At 44.1% G+C, this 24260-nt stretch overlaps 1 protein-coding gene across 3 annotated transcripts in view; it reads left to right on the forward strand.

The window, feature by feature from the left end:
• Positions 1-24260, forward strand: part of znf423 (zinc finger protein 423) — a 266828-nt gene that overhangs the window by 35700 nt on the left and 206868 nt on the right. For all 3 annotated transcript variants that reach the window (XM_067997912.1, XM_067997914.1, XM_067997913.1), the window contains exon 2: positions 20551-20610. In XM_067997912.1, coding sequence (XP_067854013.1) covers positions 20551-20610 — 60 coding nt within the window. The remainder of the gene's footprint in view (positions 1-20550; positions 20611-24260) is intronic.

A 24260-nucleotide genomic window follows, 5' to 3' on the forward strand; every position in this document is an offset into this window, starting at 1 on the left:
CGGTGGTGAAGGGAGTGAATGTTTAGGATGGTGGATGGGGTGCCAATCAAGCGGGCTACTTTGTCCTGGATGGTGTTGAGCTTCTTGAGTGTTGGCTGATCCAGTTAAGTTTCTGGTCAATGGTGACCCCCAGGATGTTGATGGTAGGGGATTCGGCGATGGTAATGCCGTTGAATGTCAAGGGGAGGTGGTTAGACTCTCTCTTGTTGGAGATGGTCATTGCCTGGCACTTGTCTGGCGCGAATGTTACTTGCCACTTATTAGCCCAAGCCTGGTTGTTGTCCAGGTCTTGCTGCATGCGGGCTCAGACTGCTTCATTATCTGAGGAGTTGCAATCATCAGCGAACATCCCTATATCTGACCTTATGATGGGGGAAAGGTCATTGATGAAGCAGCTGAATATAGTTGGGCCGAGGACACTGCCTTGATGAACTCCTGCAGCAATGTCCTGGGGCTGAGATGATTGGCCACCAACAACCACTACCATCTTCCTTTGTGCTAGGTATGACTCCAGCCACTGGAGAGTTTTCCCCCTGATTCCCATTGACTTCAATTTTTCTAGGGCTCCTTGGTGCCATACTCGGTCAAATGCTGCCTTCATGTCAAGGGCAGTCACTCTCACCTCACCTCTGGAATTCAGCTCTTTTGTCCATGTTTGGACCAAGGCTGTAATGAGGTCTGGAGCCGAGTGATCCTGGCGGAACCCAAACTGAGCATCGGTGAGCGGGTTGTTGGTGACTAAGTGCCGCTTGATAGCACTGTCGACGACACCTTCCATCACTTGCTGTTGATTGAGAGCAGACTAATGGGGCAGCAATTGGCCGGATTGGATTTGTCCTGCTTTTTGTGGACAGGACATACCTGGACAATTTTCCACATTGTTGGGTAGATGCCAGTGTTGTAGCTGTACTGGAACTGCTTGGCTAGAGGCGCAGCTAGTTCTGGAGCACAAGTCTTCTGCACTACAGCCGGGATGTTATCATGTGGAGTGAATCGAATTGGCTGAAGATTGGCTTCTGTGATGGTGGGGATATCGGGAGGCGGCCGAGATGGATCATCCACTCGGCACTTCTGGCTGAAGATGGTTGCAAACGCTTCAGCCTTGTCTTTTGCACACACGCGCTGGACTCCACCATCATTGAGGATGGGGATGTTTACAGAGCCTCCTCCTCCCGTTAGTTGTTTAATTGCCCATCACCATTCACGACTGGATGTGTCAGGACTGCAGAGCTTTCATCTGATCCGTTGGTTGTAGAATCGCTTACCTCTGTCTATAGCATGTTGCTTCCGCTGTTTAGCATGCATGTAGTCCTGAGTTGCAGCTTCACCAGGTTGGCACCTCATTTTTAGGTACGCCTAGTGCTGCTCCTGGCATGCTCTTCTACACTCCTCATTGAACCAGGGTTGCTCCCCTGGCTTGTTGGTAATGGTAGAGTGAGGAATATGCCGGGCCGTGAGGTTACGGATTGTACTGAAATACAATTCTGCTGCTGCTGATGGCCCACAACACCTCATGGATGCCCAGTTTTGAGCTGCTAGATCTGTTCTGAATCTATCCCATTTAGCATGGTGGTAGTGCCACACAACACGTTGGATGGTGTCCTCAGTGCGAAGATGGGACTTCATCTCCACGAGGACTTTCAGCCAATGAACCAGACTCTTCCATCGCCATCCCTGGGTATGTCCTGTTCCACCGGCAGGACAGACCCACCAGAGGTGGCGGTGCAGTGATATACAGCCAGGAGGGAGTGGCCCTTGGAGTCCTCAACATTGACTCCGGACCCCATGAAATCTCATGGCATCGGGTCAAACATGGGCAAGGAAACCTCCTGCTGATTACCACCTACGGCCCTCCCTCAGCTGATGAATCAGTCCTCCTCCATGTTTAGCACCACTTGGAGGAAGCACTGAGGGTAGCAAGGGCACAGAATGTACTCTGGGTGGGGGACTTCAATGTCCATCACCAAGACTGGCTCGGTAGCACCACGACTGACCGAGCTGGCCGAGTCCTGAAGGACATAGCTGCCAGATTGGGCCTGCGGCAGGTGGTGAACAATCCAACATGAGGGAAACACCGACTTGACCTCGTCCTCACCAATCTACCTGTCCATGACAGTATTGGTAGAAGTGACCACCGCACAGTCCTTGTGCAGATGAAGTCCCGTCTTCACACTGAGGACACCATTCAACGTGTTGTGTGGCACTACCACCATGCTAAATGGGATAGATTCAGAACAGATGTAGCAGCTCAAAACTGGGCATCCATGAGGCGTTGTGGGCCATCAGCAGCAGCAGATTTGTATTCCAGCGCAATCTGTAATCTCATGGCCCGGCATATTCCTCACTCTACCAATACCAACAAGCCAGGGGATCAACCCTGGTTTAATGAGGAGTGTGGAAGAGCATGCCAGGAGCAGCACCAGGAGTACCTAAAAATGAGGTGCCAACCTGGTGAAGCTGCAACTCAGGACTACATGCATGCTAAACAGCAGAAGCAACATGCTATAGACAGAGGTAAGCGATTCCACAACCAACGGATCAGATCAAAGCTCTGCAGTCCTGCCACATCCAGTCGTGAATGGTGATTGACAATTAAACAACGAACAGGAGGAGGAGGCTCTGTAAACATTCCCATCCTCAATGATGGTGGAGTCCAGCGCGTGAGTGCAAAAGACAAGGCTGAAGCGTTTGCAACCATCTTCAGCCAGAAGTGCCGAGTGGATAAACTATCTCGGCCTCCACCCGATATCTCCATCATCATAGAAGCCAGTCTTCAGCCAATTCGATTCACTCCATGTGATATCAAGAAACGGCTGAGTGCACTGGATACAGCAAAGGCTATGGGCCCCGACAACATCCCGGCTATTGTGCTGAAGACTTGTGCTCTGGAACTAGCTGCGCCTCTAGCTAAGCTGTTCCAGTACAGCTACAACACTGGCATCTACCCGATAATGTGGAAAATTGCCCAGGTATGTCCTGTCCACAAAAAGCAGGACAAATCCAATCCGGCCAATTACCGCCCCATCAGTCTGCTCTCAATCAACAGCAAAGTGATCTAAGGTGTCGTCGACAGTGCTATCAAGCGGCACTTACTCACCAATAACCTGCTCACCGATGCTCAGTTTGGGTTCCGCCAGAACCACTCGGCTCCAGACCACATTGCAGCCTTGTTCCAAACATGGACAAAAGAGCTGAATTCCAGAGGTGAGGTGAGAGTGACTGCCCTTGACATCAAGGCAGCATTTGACCGAGTGTGGCACCAACGAGTCAATGGGAATCGGGGAAAATTGTCCAGTGGCTGGAGTCATACCGAGCACAAAGGAAGATGGTAGTGGTTGTTGGAGGCCAATCATCTCAGCCCCAGGACATTGCTGCAGGAGTTCCTCAAGTATCCTGGGCCCAACCATCTTCAGCTGCTTCATCAATGACCTTCCCTCCATCATAAGGTCAGAAATGGGGATGTTCGCTGATGATTGCACAGTGTTCAGTTCCATTCGCAACCCCTCAAATAATGAAGCAGTCCGAGCCCACATGCAGCAAGACCTGGACAACATCCAGGCTTGGGCTCATAAGTGGCTAGTAACATTCGCGCCAGACAAGTGCCAGGCAATGACCATCTCCAACAAGAGAGAGTCTAACCACCTCCCCTTGACATTCAACGGCAATACCATTGATGAATCCCCCACCATCAACATCCTGGGGGTCACCACTGACCAGAAACTTAACTGGGCCAACCATCTAAATACTGTGGCTACAAGAGCAGGTCAGAGGCTGGGTATCCTGCGGCGAGTGACTCACCTCCTGACTCCCCAAAGGCTTTCCACCATCTACAAGGCACAAGTCAGGAGTGTGATGGAATACTCTCCACTTGCCTGGATGAGTGCAGCTCCAACAACACACAAGAAGCTCGACACCATCCAGGACAAAGCAGCCCGCTTGATTGGCACCCCATCCACCTCCCTAAACATTCACTCCCTTCACCACCGGTGCACAGTAACTGCAGTGTGTAGCATCCACAGGATGCACTGCAGCAACTCGCCAAGGCTTCTTCGACAGCACCTCCCAATCCCGCGACCTCTACCACCTAGAAGGACAAGAGCAGCAGGCACATGGGAACAACACCACCTGCACGTTCCCCTCCAAGTCACACACCATCCCGACTTGGAAATATACCGCTGTTCCATCATCGTCGCTGCTTCAAAACCCTGGAACTCCCTTCCTAACAGCACTGTGGGAGAGCCTTCACCACATGGATTGCAGCGGTTCAAGAAGGTGGCTCGAGGGCAATTAGGGATGGCAATAAATGCTGGCCTTGCCAGCGACACCAACATCCCATGAACAAATAAAAAAAATCTTCTGTCACCAATTCCTGACTTTCCAGCCAAACAAGTCTTGATGCTTTGATCTTCTTTGGTCCACGATCGGTAATTTATGATGCCTGCGATTCGAAGACAGTTTCTCATGGCTTTTTTTCTTAATATCATGAAACCTCTTTTCTCCTACCTTTTGACATGCTGTATTTCGTTCGATATGACATTAACTTGACTGGTGATTTCCCAAACTTTTTTGCATGTGGAATGGTAGGGTATGTACCACAGCTGAGATTTGCCTAATGGCCAGTACTGCATATGCAGTCATTTTCACTCCTGTGCCAGTAAAATGTGCTCTTCTTGGTAAATTCTTCTGTGGTTCAGAAGTTTCTGAATTAATAGATCTGCATTACCGAAGAGTTTACATAGGTATCAAAGAGATCGCAATGTGGAACTTTAGGCTCCCACGTGGTTCTAAGTTTGTCATGTTTAATAATAAATTGGTCTGTTGGAGACCTAAATTGTCAACCTTCATTATGTTGGAACTTATTATGACAGTAGAATGATATCTGAAATGCTTTGCTGCATGGGTTGATATGTTCATCCTTTTGGGGCGGAGGTTGCATGCTTTCAAAACCTATTTTTGTTGGAGTGGTATCCACCTTTAGTGATAATTTTTGCTTGTGTTCATACAGACTCAGTGCTCGAATTGTGCTGTCCAAAATTCAATTGCATGAAGTCTACTTTTGCGATCAGTTTGTACTGATCAGTTTGCACTGGGCTTCCCCGTCGCTTGCTGCATTAAAGATTCAAAGGGGATTTGCATTTCATTATTTCATTGTCATGTAATTGATTGTCATTGGCATTACAAAGCAGCATTGTAAGAGTGGGTTTTGTTCTCATTGTACTTACCTGCTCTGCACCGTGTTTATCATTGGAAGTGAGATCACTTTGCAAGAAGATTCAGATTTTTCAGGACAATGCTCAAAATAAGTTAGAGGGTTTTTAGCGGAACATTTTAGGCCCCCTTAGCCAGTGCTGGCAAGCCTTCTCTAGCGTAAACATCAGCATTGTAAACTGAGACCAAAAAAAATCTTGGGAATATTTGGGTGGTGTTGATGCCTGACTGCACTGTATGAGGCATGGACTGTCTCAGGGTGTTATGCTTAGTGGTCCATTGCTTACAGTGCTTTGAAACTTTATGGCAGAATCGGTAGGTGCCTGTTGGTGAAGCTGACTGGAATTGATTTTACCATTTGAAGTCTCTTGCAATGTTTATTTTTGAAAAAACATTCCCTGGGTATATTGTTTACCTTTAGTGAAGTGATCGTACGATAGCTACTTCATGTTGCTGCCTAAATCTATCACAATAACTGAGTTGCAATGTATTGAAAACCAGCTACTAAAGCTGTCAGAAAAATGAGCCAATTAGTAGGCTATTTTGCAGTTTCTATATAGTAGGGCTTGTGGACTTGTCACCTTTCCGAACTGGTGCTAAGAGAATGATGCGTTGCCAAACTCGGCAGAAAGTTTGTTCTATGTGGGCTGCTAGTAACCCTTCTGATTATGGGTCACACATGCCCATTAAAAGGACCTACCACCCAAAAGAAACAATGCACAAGTTTTTACATTACAATTACAGGATACAATAAATCATCAACTACAGCTAAGCTTGTATTTCTGCTTTTGTCAAGACCAGTTAATGTTCCTATATTTAAATGTTATGTTGCACTCGGCCTAATTGGTAATAGCTGCTGCAGAGGGAACACAAACAAAGGTTGCGATATAAACAAATTCATTGCTGTGAAGGGTCTCTTACCTTCTTGTGAGGCACCAGCAGAAATGGCCAGGATTATGTAAATTAGGGACTAGGTTGCTCGCATCAGTTGCATTATCTGATAATGAAAATTTGGCATTGGAACAGGAGTCTCGAGCCATTTTTAGATCATGGCTGATCTGTACCTCAAGTCCAAATACCCACCGTTGCTCCTTGATACCTTTACCTAACAAAAATCTATTGATCTCAGTCTTGAAAATTTCAATCCACAGCATTTTGGGGAGAGAGTTCCAGATTTCCACTACTTTTTTTGTGGAAAAAGTGCTTCCTGATTTCACTCCCAAATGGCCTAGCTCTAATTTTAAGATTATGTTTCCTTGTTCTGGATTCCCCTACCAGAGGAAATAGTTTCTCAATATCTACCCTATCGAATCTCTTTATTTTAGACACCTTAATTAGATCACCCCTCAAACTTCTAAACTCAAGGGAATACAAACCAACCTGTCCTCAAATTTAATCATAATGTACCCCGTTAAGCCCTGGTATCATTCTAGTGAATCTGCGCTGTACTTCCCCCCCCCCCCCCCCCCCCCGCACAAGGTCAGTATATCCTTCCTGAGGTGCAGTGCCCAAAACTGAACAGAGTACTTCAAATAGGGTCTGACCAAAGCTCTACAACTCAAACATAACCCATGGAGATAAACACCAACTTTCCATTGGCCTTTTTGATTACTTTTTGTACCTGTAGCTTTTAGTGATTTATGTACGTGGACATCCAAATTCCTTTTTCTCCTCCACAGCTCCTAGCCTTTCACCATTAAGAAAATATTATGATTTTATCTTTATTGGATCCAAAGTGGATGACTTCATATTTCACCACATTGAGCTCCGTCCATTACAGTTTTGCCCACTCACTTAATCTGTCTATATCTTTTTGTAACTTTCTGCTCCCATCTACACAACTTTTAACTTAGTGTCATCTGCAAACTTGGATATATCACTCTCTATTCCTTCATCCAAGTCGTTAATATATATGTGAAAAGCAGAAGCCCCAGTACAGATCCCTGGAGAACACCACTTGTCACATCCCTTCAATCAGTGAACATTCCTTTTAACCTATTCTCTGTCTCATACCTCCCAACCAATTGCCAACCCATGTTGCAAGGGTACCTTCAATTCTGTGTGCTTTCATTTTTGCGAATAATCTCTTGTGCGGAACCTTATAAAATGCCTTCTGGAAGTCCATAGACAACATCTATAGACAGCCCCCTATTTTGTGACCACCTCAAAAAAAAATTCAGCTCATCACTAAATCTGGTATGCCGTGACCTTGTTGGTTCTAAAACATATTGTTCTAGAAAACTGCCCCGAATACAGTCCAGGAATTCATTGCCTTTACTACTTGAGCTTTTCTGCTTCTTACTGGTCATCAAATACAAGACCTTACAAGTGGGACAAGGAAAAGGGAATATTCCTCTTCATATCCCTAGGCTGCCCATTATCAAGTTTAAAGAACAGCTTTTAATCAATCACAGCACAGCAACTAGGACAGTTTGTGTGAAAATTAAAATCTTCCATTATAACATTTTTTTGCTACATGCTTCCCGTATCTCCGTATTGATAAATCTCCCTCTCCAACCACACCACTAATATCAGGAGTCTGTACACAACTTCTATCAGAGTCTTGCGTCCTCTGCTGTTCATTAATTTTACCCATAGTGTTTCCACTGCTTTATCACGCTTACTTTCTACCGTTGTAATTGTCTCTTTTATCAATACTGCTACTTTTCTTCCTTTCCCAATTTTCCTGTCCTTTCTAAAGATCTTCTTGACCTCCTTCCATCACTGCATCTATAAAATGTACATTAGGTTGTTCTTCTCCCTCCCCGCCAATCCCCTGCCTCCCCGCCAATTCACAAACCTGGCTGTGAATTTCAGTGCACCTGTATTGGCAAAGTTTATTTCTTGGCAGTTGACAAAGCTTATTTTCTGATAAAATACTAAACTGTCCTAGTTGCTGTGCTGTGATTGATTAAAAGCTGTTCTTTAAACTTGATAATGGGCAGCCTAGGGATATGAAGAGGAATATTCCCTTTTCCTTGTCCCACTTGTATTTGACGACCAGTAAGTTCATTAGAGGCCCACTCTCCAGCGCAAGGGCACAATTACTGTACCTTTTGTACATTGTCTTGCCTATTTCCTTGAAGGTTCCAGGATGTTTCGCAGTTTGATTGGATTGAGAAATTTTCCTTAGCTTCCTTAGCAGCAAGAAGTTTAACAAGGGTGGAAGAAAGCAGAGAAGGCAGGATGAAGTTAGGAAATAGTAAAAGCCTGGAAATGCAATAGAATGAATTACTGCACTTTCACATTTTGATACTCTAAAATAGCTTATGAATTAGGGTAGAATGGCTCATGGTCAAGACCTATAACTGAATATTATATATTTGGAGAGGGAACTTCACCCAAATAGTTAGCTGGATCTGACGATTTCATTGAACTCAGCAGAAAATTGAAATGACTCAAAGCAACAAGTCACTGTCCTGGATGAATTCCAAAACTCGTGGATAGAACATTCGGGCTCGTTTTCAGCTGATACGTGTAAAATACGTTTCAATCACTGTGTTTGGTTATGTTGGTTGTGTGTGATATGTTTTGAAATCCCATCACCCAACTTCATTGTACAGTTGGAATGTTTTCTTGTAAGAGACCCTAAATGTAGAAATAAGTTCAGATTGGAAATATGTATGGTTGTTCCACTTCCTCGTTTGGTTTATTCAAAAAAAACTAATACTCGCATAAGACTAAAATATATTATACTGCTAACATATTACTTGAGCTCCTTGGCTGCAGGGTAGAAAATATAATGGTGTCAAAATAATTGGGACTGGATCTATTTCAAAGGCTCAATATAATGCAGGTTTTTGTTTCGAGAACCCCCTCGTACATGAAGGAGCTCCTCCTATATCCTCCTACTGGAAATGTTGGAAGAGTAAGTGTGACTGCATATTTCAAGATGAAATTAACACAAGAGGAAACTTCAAGGGACAAAGGACCAAAGTAGTATTGATCAAAATAAACACAAGGTGGAAGGATCACCACTGAAATGATCAATCTTTTTTTGTATCATATCCAAGAGTGCAGAAAGGTGTTCAGAGTCTCCCCAGGTATGGGAGAAAAAATGAAGTCTGAGACAGATTTGATTTTTTCTTTTAAAATAGTTTTTAGTTGTTCAGAAGAAAATGAATTTATCATATAAGGGGAATCAAGCTGCTCAGGCAACTGTAGCAGTGGAGACAATGTTGGATCTTCAGTTGAGATCTGAGGATGTAGAGATCAGGAATGTTAATTGATGGCTGAAAGTGGAGCCACCAAAAGTGGTATCTTTTAGATGGAACTTGCAAGACACATGAAGAAACTTGTTTCTTTCAACTCTGCAAAGGTAAAGATTTTTATTACTTTATTGGAGAGCATTGGTCGATATCCAGATGTAGTGATTTCAACCTCTGCTCGAGGAATGAGAGTTTTATACACAGAGAGCATGCCATCTGAAGAATTTTGATGAATGTAGCATGGAAATCTCAGCAAAAGAGTAGTTAACATTGAACTCTTTGGTCAGAAATGGAACATGTAAGATCAGTGAGCTCTTTATAGCATTGAAGAAAACAAAGAGGGGAGAGCAACAGGTAATAGTCAAGAGTTAAATGTTCAGGAGCAGAGTTCCACAAGTGAATAACATAGGTATCACAAAAATGAATGAAAAGCTACAACACTGGCATCTCCCCGACATTGTGGAAAATTGCCCAGGTATGTCCTGTCCACAAAAAGCAGGACAAATCTAATCCGGCCTATTACCGCTCCATCAGTCGACTCTCAATCGTCAGCGAAGTGATGATAACACTGTCGACGACACCTTCCAAGTGGCACTTACTCACCAATAACCTATTCACTGATGCTCAGTTTGGGTTCCACCAGGACCTTTCAGCTCCAGACCTCATTATAGCCTTGTTCCAAACATGGACAAAAGAGCTGAATTCCAGAGGTGATTGCCCTTGACATCAAGGCAGCATTTGACCGAGTGTGGCACCAAGGAGCCCTAGTAAAATTGAAGTCAATGGGAATCAGGGGGAAAACTCCAGTGGCTGGAGTCATACCTAGCACAAAGGAAGATGTGGTAGTGGTTGTTGGAGGCCAATCATCTCAGCCCCAGGACATTGCTGCAGGAGTTCTTCAGGACAGTATCCTAGGCCCGACTATCTTCAGCTGCTTCATCAATGACCTTCCCTCCATCATAAGGTCAGAAATGGGGATGTTCGCTGATGATTGCACAGTGTTCAGTTCCATTTGCAGCCCTTAGATAATGAAGCAGTCCGTGCCCACACGCAGCAAGACCTGGACAACGTTCAGGCTTGGGCTGACAAGTGGCAAGTAACATTCGCGTCAGACAAGTGCCAGGCAATGACCATCTTCAACAAGAGAGAGTCTAACCACCTCCCCATGACATTCAACGGCATTAGCATCGTCAAATCCGCCCCCCCCCCCCCCCCCCCAACCTGTCAACATCCTGGGGGTCACCATTGACCAGAAACTTAACTGGACCAGCCACATAAATATTGTGGCTACAAGACCAGGTCAGAGGCTGGGTATTCTGTGGCAAGTGACTCACCTCCTGACTCCCCAAAGCTGTTCCACCATCTACAAGACACAAGTCAGGAGTGTAATGGAATACTCTCCACTTGCCTGGATGAGTGCAGCTCCAACAACACTCAAGAAGCTCAACACCATCCAGGACAAAGCAGCCCACTTGATTGGCACCCCATCCACCACCCTAAACATTCACTCCCTTCGCCGTGGCTGCAGTGTGTACCATCTACAGGATGCATTGCAGCGATTCGCCAAGGCTTCTTCGACAGCACCTCCCAAACCTGTGACCTCTACCACCTGGAAGGACAAGGGCAGCACGCACATGGGAACAACACCACCTGCACGTTCCCCTCCAAGTCACACACCATCCTGACTTGGAAATATATCGCTGTTCCTTCATCATCGCAGGGTCAAAATCCTGGAACCCCTACCTAACAGCACTGTGGGAGAACCTTCACCACACGGACTGCAGCGGTTCAAGAAGGCTGCTCATCACCACCTTCTCAAGGGCAATTAGGGATGGAAAATAAATGCTGGCCTTGCCAGCGATGCCTACATCCCAGGAACGAATAAAAAAAAGGCTGGAACATTTCAAGTTGATGGATAATTTGGGAATTTAGAGCAGCTTATAGAGCTAAAAAGTACAGATGTGAAAGCAATAGGATGGTACCATAGATGTTCACAGCACACAAGGAACATATTTGGTCCATCGTGTCATTGCTCAGTTAGAGCGATCCAAAACGAATCCCACTGTCCCCTCTCTCCCCATAGCCCTGTATTTTGATCTGTTTAAAATATTTGTCGACTTTTCCCTTTAAAATATCCAATTGATTGTGCTATAACTATTCCCTATGGCAAAGCATCCTAACAACTCTGTACATAAAGAAATTCCTCCTATCTGCTCTCCTCACTCTTAGTGACCATTTTAAATGGATTGTGGTTGTATAATTAAGAGGGAAATTACCTTTCTTGGCAATACATGAACATCAGAAAAAAGGAAAGGTAGGAGTAAGAAAAACTGAAAGGTAATGGAGAAGAAAAGAATCGCAATTGATTAATCAAATACATGGCTAATAGTTGTAATAGTCCAAGGAGAAGAAAAGATGAGAGCAAGAAAAACTCAAAGAAGGTTGTGGAGAAAATAAGAAACTCGTTGTCTAAAGTCAAGTTCACAGCTAATGGCTTAATCGTTGTTAGTTTTTTATGACTAAGAAGTTGCTCTGTTATTTTCCTTGTTTGCTCTGGTCTCCTTGGCCATGTATTACCTTTGGCTAAGTGGAACACCTCCTCAGGCCTTGAAGTTGCTCTGAACCAACTGCCTATAGGAACACCAGATGATGCAACTTGCAACTTGTATCACTTCTGTGGCACTATAGCTAACATTATGAACTCAGCAGAACGTGAAGTTAAACCTGTATCACCGTATGGATAATTCAACATTGGCCTGGTTCATTAACATGCTGGGAAGGTCTCATTCTTAAACCCTGTGCCAGGATTACATAAAAGTTGTCCTATGGTATTGGAAATATTAGGTGCCTTGGCCAGCTCAAAACTTGCTAGCTGTGCGCCGTCCGGTTCATCCACACAAGTGAGTGATTTCATCTGGACGTGATGCAAGAGATTTATGGCCTTTAATTAATTTGGGAGAAAATTAAATCAACAATTTTTCCTGTCTCATTTCAGGGCTAGGGCCTGTCACACATGGATCCCAGGTGATGTGTTCTTGGAGTCAAATTCTTCAGTTATTCAAGGTGCTAGAGAAGGTGAAGATGAAATATCAAAAATCTTAATGTTGGAATTCTTCTAGTGAGCAATGCTGATGCACTTCCTCACTGATAAGATCTTTCTTAGCTTGGGAGACAAGTTTTCCTTGATGATTGGCTGTTCAGGAGAGACTGCCAGTTCTTTGTCTGCGGTCTTCAGGTCTTCACTTTAATGGCATCCTGGAAAGTCTTGTGAAAGTTGCAAGACAAAGTGAAGGAAGTTTATCCCATGGTTTGTTCCAAAAGTTTAGACCCTTTCGTTGTGAGGTTTCACATTTTGAAGTATTTGCCAGGTTGGGATTCAAATGAGCTCCGTTAAGATGCATTTTGGAGTATTGTTTTTCAAGGTGCATCTGTTCGTGTTTTTGTTGAGCACTGTTGTATCTAATTTTTTTTTAGTCAGAGTGCTGAAGGCCCAACTCTTCAAATACTGTTCCAAGGCATTTGAATTTAGTTCTTTATAATATGATATATCCTTCCTTTGTCTTTTGCAAAATTGCTCTTTTAGTTGCCTTATTTTCTGGAAGGAATTGGCAAAGTTTAGGCACTGCTAATTAAATAGCCTTATTTGGTTTGATGTAAGGATAGGGTATTCAAATTTCATCCTAAATTTCTAACTGATATTGGAATTTCACCTGCAGCAAGAAGTCGTCTTGCCCTCCCATCCTCCATCCCTTACCGAATAATTGGATTACCATTATCATTTGCTCAGTCTTGAGAGAGTGTTTGATTACTATATTGATGGAACATAGCAATGTATTTGTATTTATAAGTTGCACCCAACTTTTTATTTCCTAAATGGGAATTGTTTTTTGGGTTTGGCCACATGAAAATAGAGATTAGCAAAGTGGTTGGTGAATGCAGTTTGAATTGTTTCACCGAGCAGACAAAAAGAAAGACTTGCATTTATATAGTGCCTTTCATGACCCCAGGGCATCCCAAAGCGCTTTACAGCCATTCAAGTATTTTGAAATGCAGTAATGTTGTAATGTAGGAAATGCGGCAGCCAATTTGTGCACATCAAGGTCCCGCAAACAGCAATGAGATAATGACCAGATAATCTGTTATAGTGATGTTGGTTGAGGGATATTATTGACCAGGACACCAGGGAGAACTCCCTTGCTCTTCTTCGGATAGTGTCATGGGATCTTTTACTCCACCAGAGAGGGCAGACAGGGCTTCGGTTTAACGTCTCATCCGAAAGATGGCACCTCCGACAGTGGAGCACTCCCTCAGTACTGCACTGAAGCCTTCCAGTAAAACTAAGGGGCATTCTGCAACATCAACAGCCATGTTCTGGGCCTTGGAAAAATTTCTGTTCTTTTTAAAGTAGCCATTTGGAGCAAGTATCATACATTCACTCAGCATTATTATTTAAGGTCTGTCAGCCAAAGGTGATTTTGGTCTTTGCAAGCTCATCTTTGCATGTTGGAGTGCTGTCTGCGACTGAAAAGAACCCCATCCTTCTTCTGGGCCCTACTAGGTCAGCCTACTGGTATGTGGGGGATGCTGTAATGGAAAAAAAGAAGTTAGGTTACGTATCTTTGTAGGATCCTTGCTTTTTGAATGGAAGCATCACCTAATTACCAATGTCCCTCCCAACCTACCCAGAGTCACTTACCTATGTTTTGGTATGCTCACCTTTTGCTTTACTTCAGAAAAGGATTAAAATATTTTCTTGTGGGCAGTGTCTTTTATGCAGCATGGAAGTGAAAGGTACTGTGGTCACCACTCATGATGTCATAACATCTTAGTAGGGAATTTTGTTGCCCAGCGATTTTTGAATTGCAAACATGGGCTCACTGCTGCAGTATATGATGCATGTTTCCATTCAAAGAATGAAGACCATCCTACAAGGTACGTAATTCATTATTTGATGTCACGGTAAAATTAATCTCTGGCAGCATGATGTTTGACCTTGATTTTTCTGATACCAGACATATGTCATTTGGTAGCAACATGAAATAGTGTACAATATTTGATTTCCTCTCGTTTTATAAGCTTTCGGCCTCTGAGTTTGATTTGCTTTGCTGCTGCAACCCACTTTATCCCCCATAGGGACAGCTAATTCAGATGTTAATTGAAGTTCATTCTAACCCTGGTCCAGGTGGAACTACAAGGCAGGCAACCATTAGAACCAAGTATTTTTTTTCCAACTCTTTTTGGCTTGCCAGCCAAACCTATCACTGTGCTAACATTGATCTCTACAATGAAACATCACAGAACATGAGTAATAGAGGACAATAACTTTGTCATGGATTTTTTTAATAGAAAAAAAGAATTGATATACTGTCAATGTGGCAGTGCATAGGTGCTATAGTGCTCAATGCCAGAGATGTCGGATGCAGGTTCATACCCATAATTCCCTAAGTGATGAGTTTCTAATTTCAGTTGCAGCTTTGGGGAGGGGGGTTGGGAAGAGGTCAACACTTCTCCAAAAGATGCAAAGGAAAATTTGAGGATGAGACAACTTTGACTGCTCGTGATTAGTATCAATGACATAGAGTCCGAGGCACAGATCACCTGCCCTCACCAGAAAGTACAGAGGGTACCAAAGCAGAGAGGATATTGTTCCTCACAGGTACATGGACAAAACAAAACACAGGTAATTGTGTATGTTGTAATTAAAAATTTTAATCCAGAGTGATATCAGTAACATAGGAATTGTTAGATGAAGAAAGTCTAAGGTCCATCTCGTTCGCCTTCTACCATCCTGGTAGTCACGTGATACAATTATAATGGAGTTGTTGACTAATCATAGCTATCAATCTCTATCAATTCATCTACAACAGACCCAGAAATGACACAAGGAAAACTCCATTGCTGGGGAGCTTTGGGAACCATAGGTCCAAAGTCACTTTTTTCCTCACAAGTATTTTACACTTACCACATGTCATGTCTCAAATCACCCACAAACTGGATCTCAAAATTTTATTTTCTGAAAGAAATCTATCGAATTTGCATTTGAATATATCAATACTAAATGCTCCCACTGTCTTCTGAGGGAGTCTGTTCCATAGATTGACCACAGCTCAATGAAACGTTATTTCCGCAGAAGTACTAGAAGTGACTCACCTGATGGTAACTTTGTTGGAGAATAGTACATCTTGAATCATTCTTTGAGGAAAATGACATCCTCTTGGAGGAAAACAATACCTTTGGCAGTTTTTTTTTTATTCGTTCATGGGATGTGGGCGTCGCTGGCAAGGCCGGCATTTATTGCCCATCCCTAATTGCCCTTGAGAAGGTGGTGGTGAGCCGCCTTCTTGAACCGCTGCAGTCCGTGTGGTGACGGTTCTCCCACAGTGCTGTTAGGAAGGGAGTTCCAGGAATTTGACCCTGCGGCGATATATTTCCAAGTCGGGATGGTGTGTGACTTGGAGGGGAACGTGCAGGTGGTGTTGTTCCCATGTGCCTGCTGCTCTTGTCCTTCTAGGTGGTAGAGGTCGCGGGTTTGGGAGGTGCTGTCGAAGAAGCCTTGGCGAGTTGCTGCAGTGCATCCTGTGGATGGTACACACTGCAGCCATAGTGCGCCGGTGGTGAAGGGAGTGAATGTTTAGGATGGTGGATGGGGTGCCAATCAAGCGGGCTGCTTTATCTTGGATGGTGTCGAGCTTCTTGAGTGTTGTTCGAGCTGCACTCATCCAAGCAAGTGGAGAGTATTCCATCACACTCCTGACTTGTGCCTTGTAGATGGTGGAAAGGCTTTGGGGAGTCAGGAGGTGAGTCACTCGTCGCAGAATACCCAACCTCTGACCTGCTTTCGTAGCCACAGTATTTATATGGCTGGTCCAGTTAGGTTTCTGGTCAGTGGTGACCCCCAGGATGTTGATGGTGGGGGATTCAGTGATGGTAATGCCGTTGAATGTCAAGGGGAGGTGGTTAGACTCTCTCTTGTTGGAGATGGTCATTGCCTGGCACTTATCTGGTGCGAATGTTACTTGCCACTTATGAGCCCAAGCCTGGATGTTGTCCAGGTCTTGCTGCATGCGGGCTCGGACTGCTTCATTATTTGAGGGGTTGCGAATGGAACTGAACACTGTGCAATCATCAGCGAACATCCTCACCTTATGATGGAGGGAAGGTCATTGATGAAGCAGCTGAAGATGGTTGGGCCGAGGACACTGCCTTGAGGAACTCCTGCAGCAATGTCCTGGGGCTGAGATGATTGGCCTCCAACAACCACTACCATCTTCCTTTGCGCTAGGTATGACTCTAGCCACTGGAGAGTTTGCCCCCTGATTCCCGTTGACTTCAATTTTACTCTGGCTCCTTGGTGCCACACTCGGTCAAATGCTGCCTTGATGTCAAGGGCAGTCACTCTCACCTCACCTCTGGAATTCAGCTCTTCTGTCCATGTTTGGACCAAGGCTGTAATGAGGTCTGGAGCCGAGTGGTCCTGGCGGAACCCAAACTGAGCATCGGTGAGCAGGTTATTGATGAGTAAGTGCTGCTTGATAGCACTGTCGACGACACCTTCCATCACTTTGCTGATGATTGAGAGCAGACTGATGGGGCGGTAATTGGCCGGATTGGATTTGTCCTGCTTTTTGTGGACAGGACATACCTGGGCAATTTTCCACATTGTTGGGTAGATGCCAGTGTTGTAGCTGTACTGGAACAGCTTGGCTATTGGCGCAGCTAGTTCTAGAGCACAAGTCTTCAGCACGACAGCTGGGATGTTGTCGGGGCCCATAGCCTTTGCTGTATCCAGTGCACTCAGCCGTTTCTTGATATCATGTGGAGTGAATCGAATTGGCTGAAGATTGGCTTCTGTGATGGTGGGGATATCGGGAGGCGGCCGAGATGGATCATCCACTCGGCACTTCTGGCTGAAGATGGTTGCAAACGCTTCAGCCTTGCCTTTTGCACTCACGTGCTGGACTTCGCCATTGTTGAGGATAGGGATGTTTGCAGAGCCTCCTCCTCCCGTTAGTTGTTTAATTGTCCACCACCATTCACGACTGGATGTGTCAGGACTGCAGAGCTTTGATCTGATCCGTTGGTTGTGGAATCGCTTAGCTCTGTCTATAGCATGTTGCTTCTGCTGTTTAGCATGCATGTAGTCCTGAGTTGTAGCTTCACCAGGTTGGCACTTCATTTTTAGGTATGCCTGGTGCTGCTCCTGGCATGCTCTTCTACACTCCTCATTGAACCAGGGTTGATCTCCTGGCTTGTTGGTAATGGTAGAGTGAGGAATATGCCGGGCCATGAGGTTATAGATTGTGCTGGAATACAATTCTGCTGCTGCTGATGGCCCACAGCTCCTCATGGATGCCCAGTTTTGAGCTGCTAGATCTGTTCTGAATCTATCCCATTTAGCACGGTGGTAATGCCACACAACACGTTGGATGGTGTCCTCAGTGCAAAGACGGGACTTCATCTCCACGAGGACTGTGCGGTGGTCACTCCTACCAATACTGTCATGGATGCATTTGCGACAGGTAGATTGGTGAGGACGAGGTCAAGTAAGTTTTTCCCCTCGTGTTGGTTCGCTCACCACCTGCCGCAGGCCCAGTCTGGCAGCTATGTCCTTCAGGACTCGGCCAGCTCGGTCAGTAGTGGTGCTACCGAGCCACTCTTGGTGATGGACATTGAAGTCCCCCACCCAGAGTCCATTCTGTGCCCTTGCTACCCTCAGTGCTTCCTCCAAGTGGTGCTCAACATGGAGGAGGACTGATTCATCAGCTGAGGGAGGACGGTAGGTGGTAATCAGCAGGAGGTTTCCTTGCCCATGTTTGACCTGATGCCATGAGATTTCATGGGGTCCGGAGTCAATGTTGAGGACTCCCAGGGCCACACTCTCCTGACTGTGTATCACTGTACCGCCACCTCTGGTGGGTCTGCCCTGCCGGTGGGACAGGACATACCCAGGGATGGTGATGGAAGAGTCTGGGACGTTGGCTGAAAGGTATGATTCTGTGAGTATGGCTATGTCAGGCTGTTGCTTGACTAGTCTGTGGGACAGCTCTCCCAATTTTGGCACAAGTCCCCAGATGTTCGGAAGATCATGTCTGACTAATTTGATTGAATTTTTTGAGGGGGTGACTAGGCGTGTGGATGAGGGTAACGCAGTGGATGTGGTATACATGGATTTCAGTAAGGCCTTCGATAAAGTCCCCCACAGGAGACTGTCAAGAAGGTACGAGCCCATGGAATCCAGGGTGCCGTGGCACTTTGAATACAAAACTGGCTTAGTGGCAGAAGGCAGAGGGTGATGGTCGAAGGTTGTTTTTGTGACTGGAAGCCTGTGGCCAGTGGGGTACCACAGGGATCGGTGCTGGGTCCCTTGCTGTTTGTGGTCTACATTAATGACTTGGATATGAATGTAAAAGGTATGATCAGTAAGTTCGCTGATGATACAAAAATTGGTAGGGTGGTAAATAGCGAGGAGGATAGCCTCAGTCTGCAGGACGATATAGATGGGTTGGTCAGATGGGCGGAACAGTGGCAAATGGAATTTAACCCGGAAAAGTGCGAGGTGATGCACTTTGGAGGGACTGACAAGGCAAGGGAATACACAATGAATGGGAGGACCCTAGGCAAGACAGAGGGTCAGAGGGATCTTGGTGTGCAAGTTCACAGATCCCTGAAGGCGGCGGAACAGGTAGATAAGGTGGTAAAGAAGGCATATGGGATACTTGCCTTTATTAGCCGAGGCATAGAATATAAGAGCAAGGAGGTTATGATGGAGCTGTATAAAACACTGGTTAGGCCACAGCTGGAGTACTGTGTGCAGTTCTGGTCGCCACACTACAGGAAGGATGTGATCGCTTTGGAGAGGGTGCAGAGGAGATTCACCAGGATGTTACCAGGGCTGGAGCGCTTCAGCTATGAAGAGAGACTGGGAAGATTGGGTTTGTTTTCCTTGGAGCAGAGGAGGCTGAGGGGGGACATGATTGAGGTGTACAAAATTATGAGGGGCACAGATAGGATGGATACTAAGGAGCTTTTTCCCTTCGTTGAGGGTTCTATAACAAGGGGACATAGATTCAAGGTAAAAGGCGGGAGGTTTAGAGGGGATTTGAGAAAAAACTTTTTCACCCAGAGGGTGGTTGGAGTCTGGAACTCACTGCCTGAAAGGGTTGTGGAGGCAGGAACCCTCACAACATTCAAGAAGCATTTGGATGAGCACTTGAAATGCCATAGCATACAAGGCTACGGACCAAATGCTGGAATATGGGATTAGAGTAGACAGGGCTGATGGCCGGCGCGGACACGATGGGCCGAAGGGCCTCTATCCGTGCTGTATAACTCTATGACTCTAACTCTATGACTCTATGTTAGTGAGGAGGACTTTGCAGGGTCGACTGGGCTTGTTTTGCCGTTGTCGTGTCCGGTGCCTAGTGGTCCGATGCTGGGTGGTCCGTCCGGTTTTATTCTTATTATGACTTTTCGTAGCGAGATTTTACAACTGAGTGGCTTGCTAGGCCATTTCAGAGGGCAATTAAGAATCAACCACATTGCTGTGGGTCTGGAGTCACATATAGGCCAGACCGGGTGAGGACAGCAGGTTTCCTTCCCTAAAGGAGATTAGTGAACCAGATGGGTTTTTACGACAATCCGGTAGTTTCATGGCCACCATGACTGATACTAGTATTTTAATTCCAGATTTTAAAAATTATTTTAATTTAATTAATTAAATTTAAATTCGCCAGCTGCCGTGGCGGGATTTGAACTCATGACTCCGGATTTTAGTCTGGGCCTCTGGATTACTAGTCCAGTAACATAACCACTATGCAACCGTACCCATGCTTATTGTCACTTTTTGTGTTGTCCAGTTGTCAATAACTAACATCTGCTTAAAATATATGAAGAGAAAAAAATGTATGTAATTTTTAATTAAACTTTTTGACTGAGGTTTCTTGCTTAACTTTTTTTGTTGTTTGTGCTTCCACAGTAGTCTTAGTTTATTGATGTGGGTGATGCAACAGTACACATATTCTTGAATGACATTTGCAAACCAGAAATGGTGTAGAATTTCATGCCTCATCTGTTGGGTCTTCAAACAATCAGGGACTCAATAATAATGTAACTGGCTTTCTCTTTTACTTTTCAGTTGAAGAAAGTGAATCTTCAGAATTTGACTTAAATTGGGACTCCGCAACTGCACAAACAGGTAACATTACATCATAAATATCATGTGGAAACAGTCTTTATACTTGACATACAATTTACAATCCAAATAAATATAAAAGTGTTGCTGTGCTGGGTGAGACCTTTCTTGGATAATTTCTATGGATGTCATTTGTCCATAAAAACTGTTAGACAGCTTTGTCCCATTAATTAACAATTGAACTACTGCATTTGATTTTGATTCCATAGATCTCTCCTGACTGGATTAGTACTGAATCATGCTTCCAAAGCAGCTTTTGCTTTTGAAGTTTTATTTAAAGTTATGTTGGTTCCAGTTTTTGGTAGAATTGAGTTTCTTTAAGATAATCAACTTTCGCTTATTTCATAATTTACTGCTTTTGGAGGAACCTGAGAAGCTATGCTATCAACGAATCTGGTTGTCCACATCACAGCATAATTTTATTTCCTGAATGGTAATTAAGGCCTCGATGTCCTGAAATTGAATTTTGAAAAAAATTCTGAAGTCCTTCTCAGAATAATCAACCTTGAAAGAAATCCAATTCTCTTGAATTAGTGCAAAATAAAGTTGGGTTTTAACCTTTCAGAGCTATCAATCAAATATGGGCATGACAGGGACCGTTGCCTATCTGCTTTCAGACTGGAACCCGTGGTTTAGTCACTTCGATACCTACATGGTAGACTAACTGTTCTAAAGGAAAACAACCATTGGTGTATTGTTTCATATCTGACCGAAATGGAGGGTGATTTTATGTTTTGGGAGGGTGGGGGGTGGTGTGTGGGGATATACGTTAGAATTAAAGAGAGATTTGGAGTGTTGGAGAGCTATGCTATCAATTTGATGTGGTCAGATTTAGATTTTTTGAACACTGAAGTCTCTGCCACAAGTTGATTGGGAAAGAAAATCCAGCTTGCTGAAGGAGAACATTGCCTAAAGGTGCATTTCTTGGAATATTGTAGAATTAGGATTTGAAAGGAGTGATGTGGTTCAGTTGGTTGTGGAATCCAAAGTAGGATGTTTTAAAGCAAACTGCGACTGCATATTCTTGCTCACCTGTTGTTGGGCCACATTTCACAGGCAGCCTGTGGCATAGCTTCCGAGAGAGGCTGGATCAGGAGTTTACAAGGACAGTTTGAGAAAAAAAATTAAAACCGCACTTTTCACATAGTGTTTTCACTTTGGGGAGGAAATAAGTTCATAGCTTCATTTTAACTGAAATGAAACTACTACACATCATTATTTTTTTACTATGTTAATTGATATATAGATCATTATCATAGCACTGGATTTGTTCATAAAGAAACCAAAGCTCTTAGCAGTTGCTCCTGTGTCGTGGCCATCTCCTTTTGCTGGTATGTTTCCGTGAGTGTAGCAGCTGATAGCATGTAAAATGCCCGCTTATACTGCTGGACAGTTAGAGGTTCGGGCAGTACGTAATACCACAAGATTATTTTTGACACCTCCACTGGCATGTCATATAAAAATTTATAAATTTGTCCAGAAGCTACTTTTTTCAGTATGCTTTAAATAGAATAAGTTGTAGCAACACTGAGCTATATCGTTACTCAGTCAATTGACTAACTTGTGAGCGCCAAGAGTTATCCATTCCATCTTACTCACGGATATATTTATGAACGTTCAAAATTCTGGCTGTTTTATTAAGCTATTCTCTCTCTTACACCTTTACTATTGCCTTTTGTGAACTCTTCACAGTGAAAACAACATTGCTTCTCTCTGGCACTGTCAGTGATTACTATTTATGGTATGCTGCAGCACAAATATACTTACAATTTTTAATTTGTCCTCACAATTCTTTAACAAGCTATGAATGGGGTATTCATAGCTTGAATATTTTATGTATTGAATTACTTCTGGGGCATTTGGACTCTTTCTGAACAGTTTGAAAATTGTGCACAAAAGATGTAAGAATTAAAATCTGGGAAGACTAATGGTAACACATTTGTTGCAGCTGAGTCAGTGCCAACAGGGGTGCCTGATTGGGAGTAATGCAACCGTAAGACCGTAGAACTTACTGTACAATTAGCTAACTGTTGATTAGGAGTGTAACAAATCAGTCATGCTGTGAGGGAGCGGAGGGAAATTGCTTCACTTCCTCTAGGACTCTCCATTAGTCCAAAGAGTTCTGACAAGACGTGGACTTCCTGGGCAGATCCCTTAAGGTTCATATTCCTTTCAAATCTGCACGATGATACTTTGTGGCTGAAAGAGCTAAACTAGATTAGTGAGTTTCTGAAAATTGTTTAATCCAATTGGAAAAAAAGGAGGGTTATGCACCAGTGTTTTTTTGGCTAATGGCAATAGTTCAAATTGGGGTATGTGTGTTTGTTTCAAAAAGTCATTCACATGGTTATGTAAGGGCCCAGAGGCATAAGGAAGCTCTAAAGCCCCACCAATTAGGGACATTGTTACCAGTGTTTGAGGCTTTACTGTGGAGCATGTGGGTAATTGCTCGATTGTAAGTTCATGCATTCTCTTTTCCATCCCCTTTTAGTGTTTGAAGCCCTGGTATTGTGTGTTTCTTTCCCCATCCCATGATGATTAGGGCCACTACTTTGAAATTGGAGATGGCTTGGTTGCCTGTGTAATGTGAAGGTTTGTACCTGTATCACAGACACAACTGAGAACTGCTCATGGAAAATATCTGCTGGGTGAAAAGTGAATAACCTTTTTGTTGTTAGAGTGTATTTGCAAAATAGAATATTCATGTTTACTATATCCAAGCCTCAAGTGATGTTGGAAGATGTTTGCATTGTCCAGTGTTCCAAAGGAAAAATTGCTTAAACAATGTTATAAGGTAGTGGCTGGGGTGATTTCTACAGAAGCTTCATTGTTTTTCATAAGAGAGATCTTCAATTAATTCATTGGGATCAACACCTTTTCTCCCCCTTTCCATCCCCCCCCCTTCCTATAAATGTTAGCCCAACTTGAGCGAGCTTATGTTTCACTTCAAAGAAAATGAAATAATTGTTACTTAAAGAAGAAAATGTTACACTGCCATTGATTTGAGCCAGAAAGGCCACGTTCACTGTTACTCACAGACTCACATTTCTGGTGTATGCTGAAGCAGGAAGATACAGAGCAATGTCTTTACATGGATGTGCCCTCTGAGATGCTGCATAACATTGGGAACTAGTGCAGAAGGTGTGGCAACACAGGCATGTAATGTGATGTGATGTGGCCACAGCTGAGCATCTTCACCAGGCTAGTGGTGCAAGTAGTCCTGATACTTGCTTACTGAGGCCTGAGGGTATTTGCCACATGCTACCAAACTCTGTGTGTGTCAGCGTTCAAATCAGCATACGCTGCCCTAAGGTCCCTGTGGGATCAAGAACCTACCTTGTACCAATTTTGCAGATCCAGAGAGATTTTCAGACTTCTGATAGTGTCAAGCTCCTAGTCCATAGGAAAGTTGTAACAAAAGGATGGAGAGGAAGACACCGATGTACCTGAGGGTTATCATTTTGGTTGATGCTCAAATGAATGGCTAACACCCTTAATATATCTTCTGCTGTCTGCTCTATTTTGCCTTAGGTTACTAGGATTCCTGTACACTGAGCCTTACGGCACCTGCCGTGGAAGCATTGAAAGCTTTTAAGAAAAGTTTGACGTCCTAGTTACCAGCTTGTTTGAAATAGTGATGCACATGTGACTAG

Source organism: Heptranchias perlo, chromosome 16 (genome assembly GCF_035084215.1).
Source record: "Heptranchias perlo isolate sHepPer1 chromosome 16, sHepPer1.hap1, whole genome shotgun sequence".
Classification (NCBI taxonomy): domain Eukaryota; kingdom Metazoa; phylum Chordata; class Chondrichthyes; order Hexanchiformes; family Hexanchidae; genus Heptranchias; species Heptranchias perlo.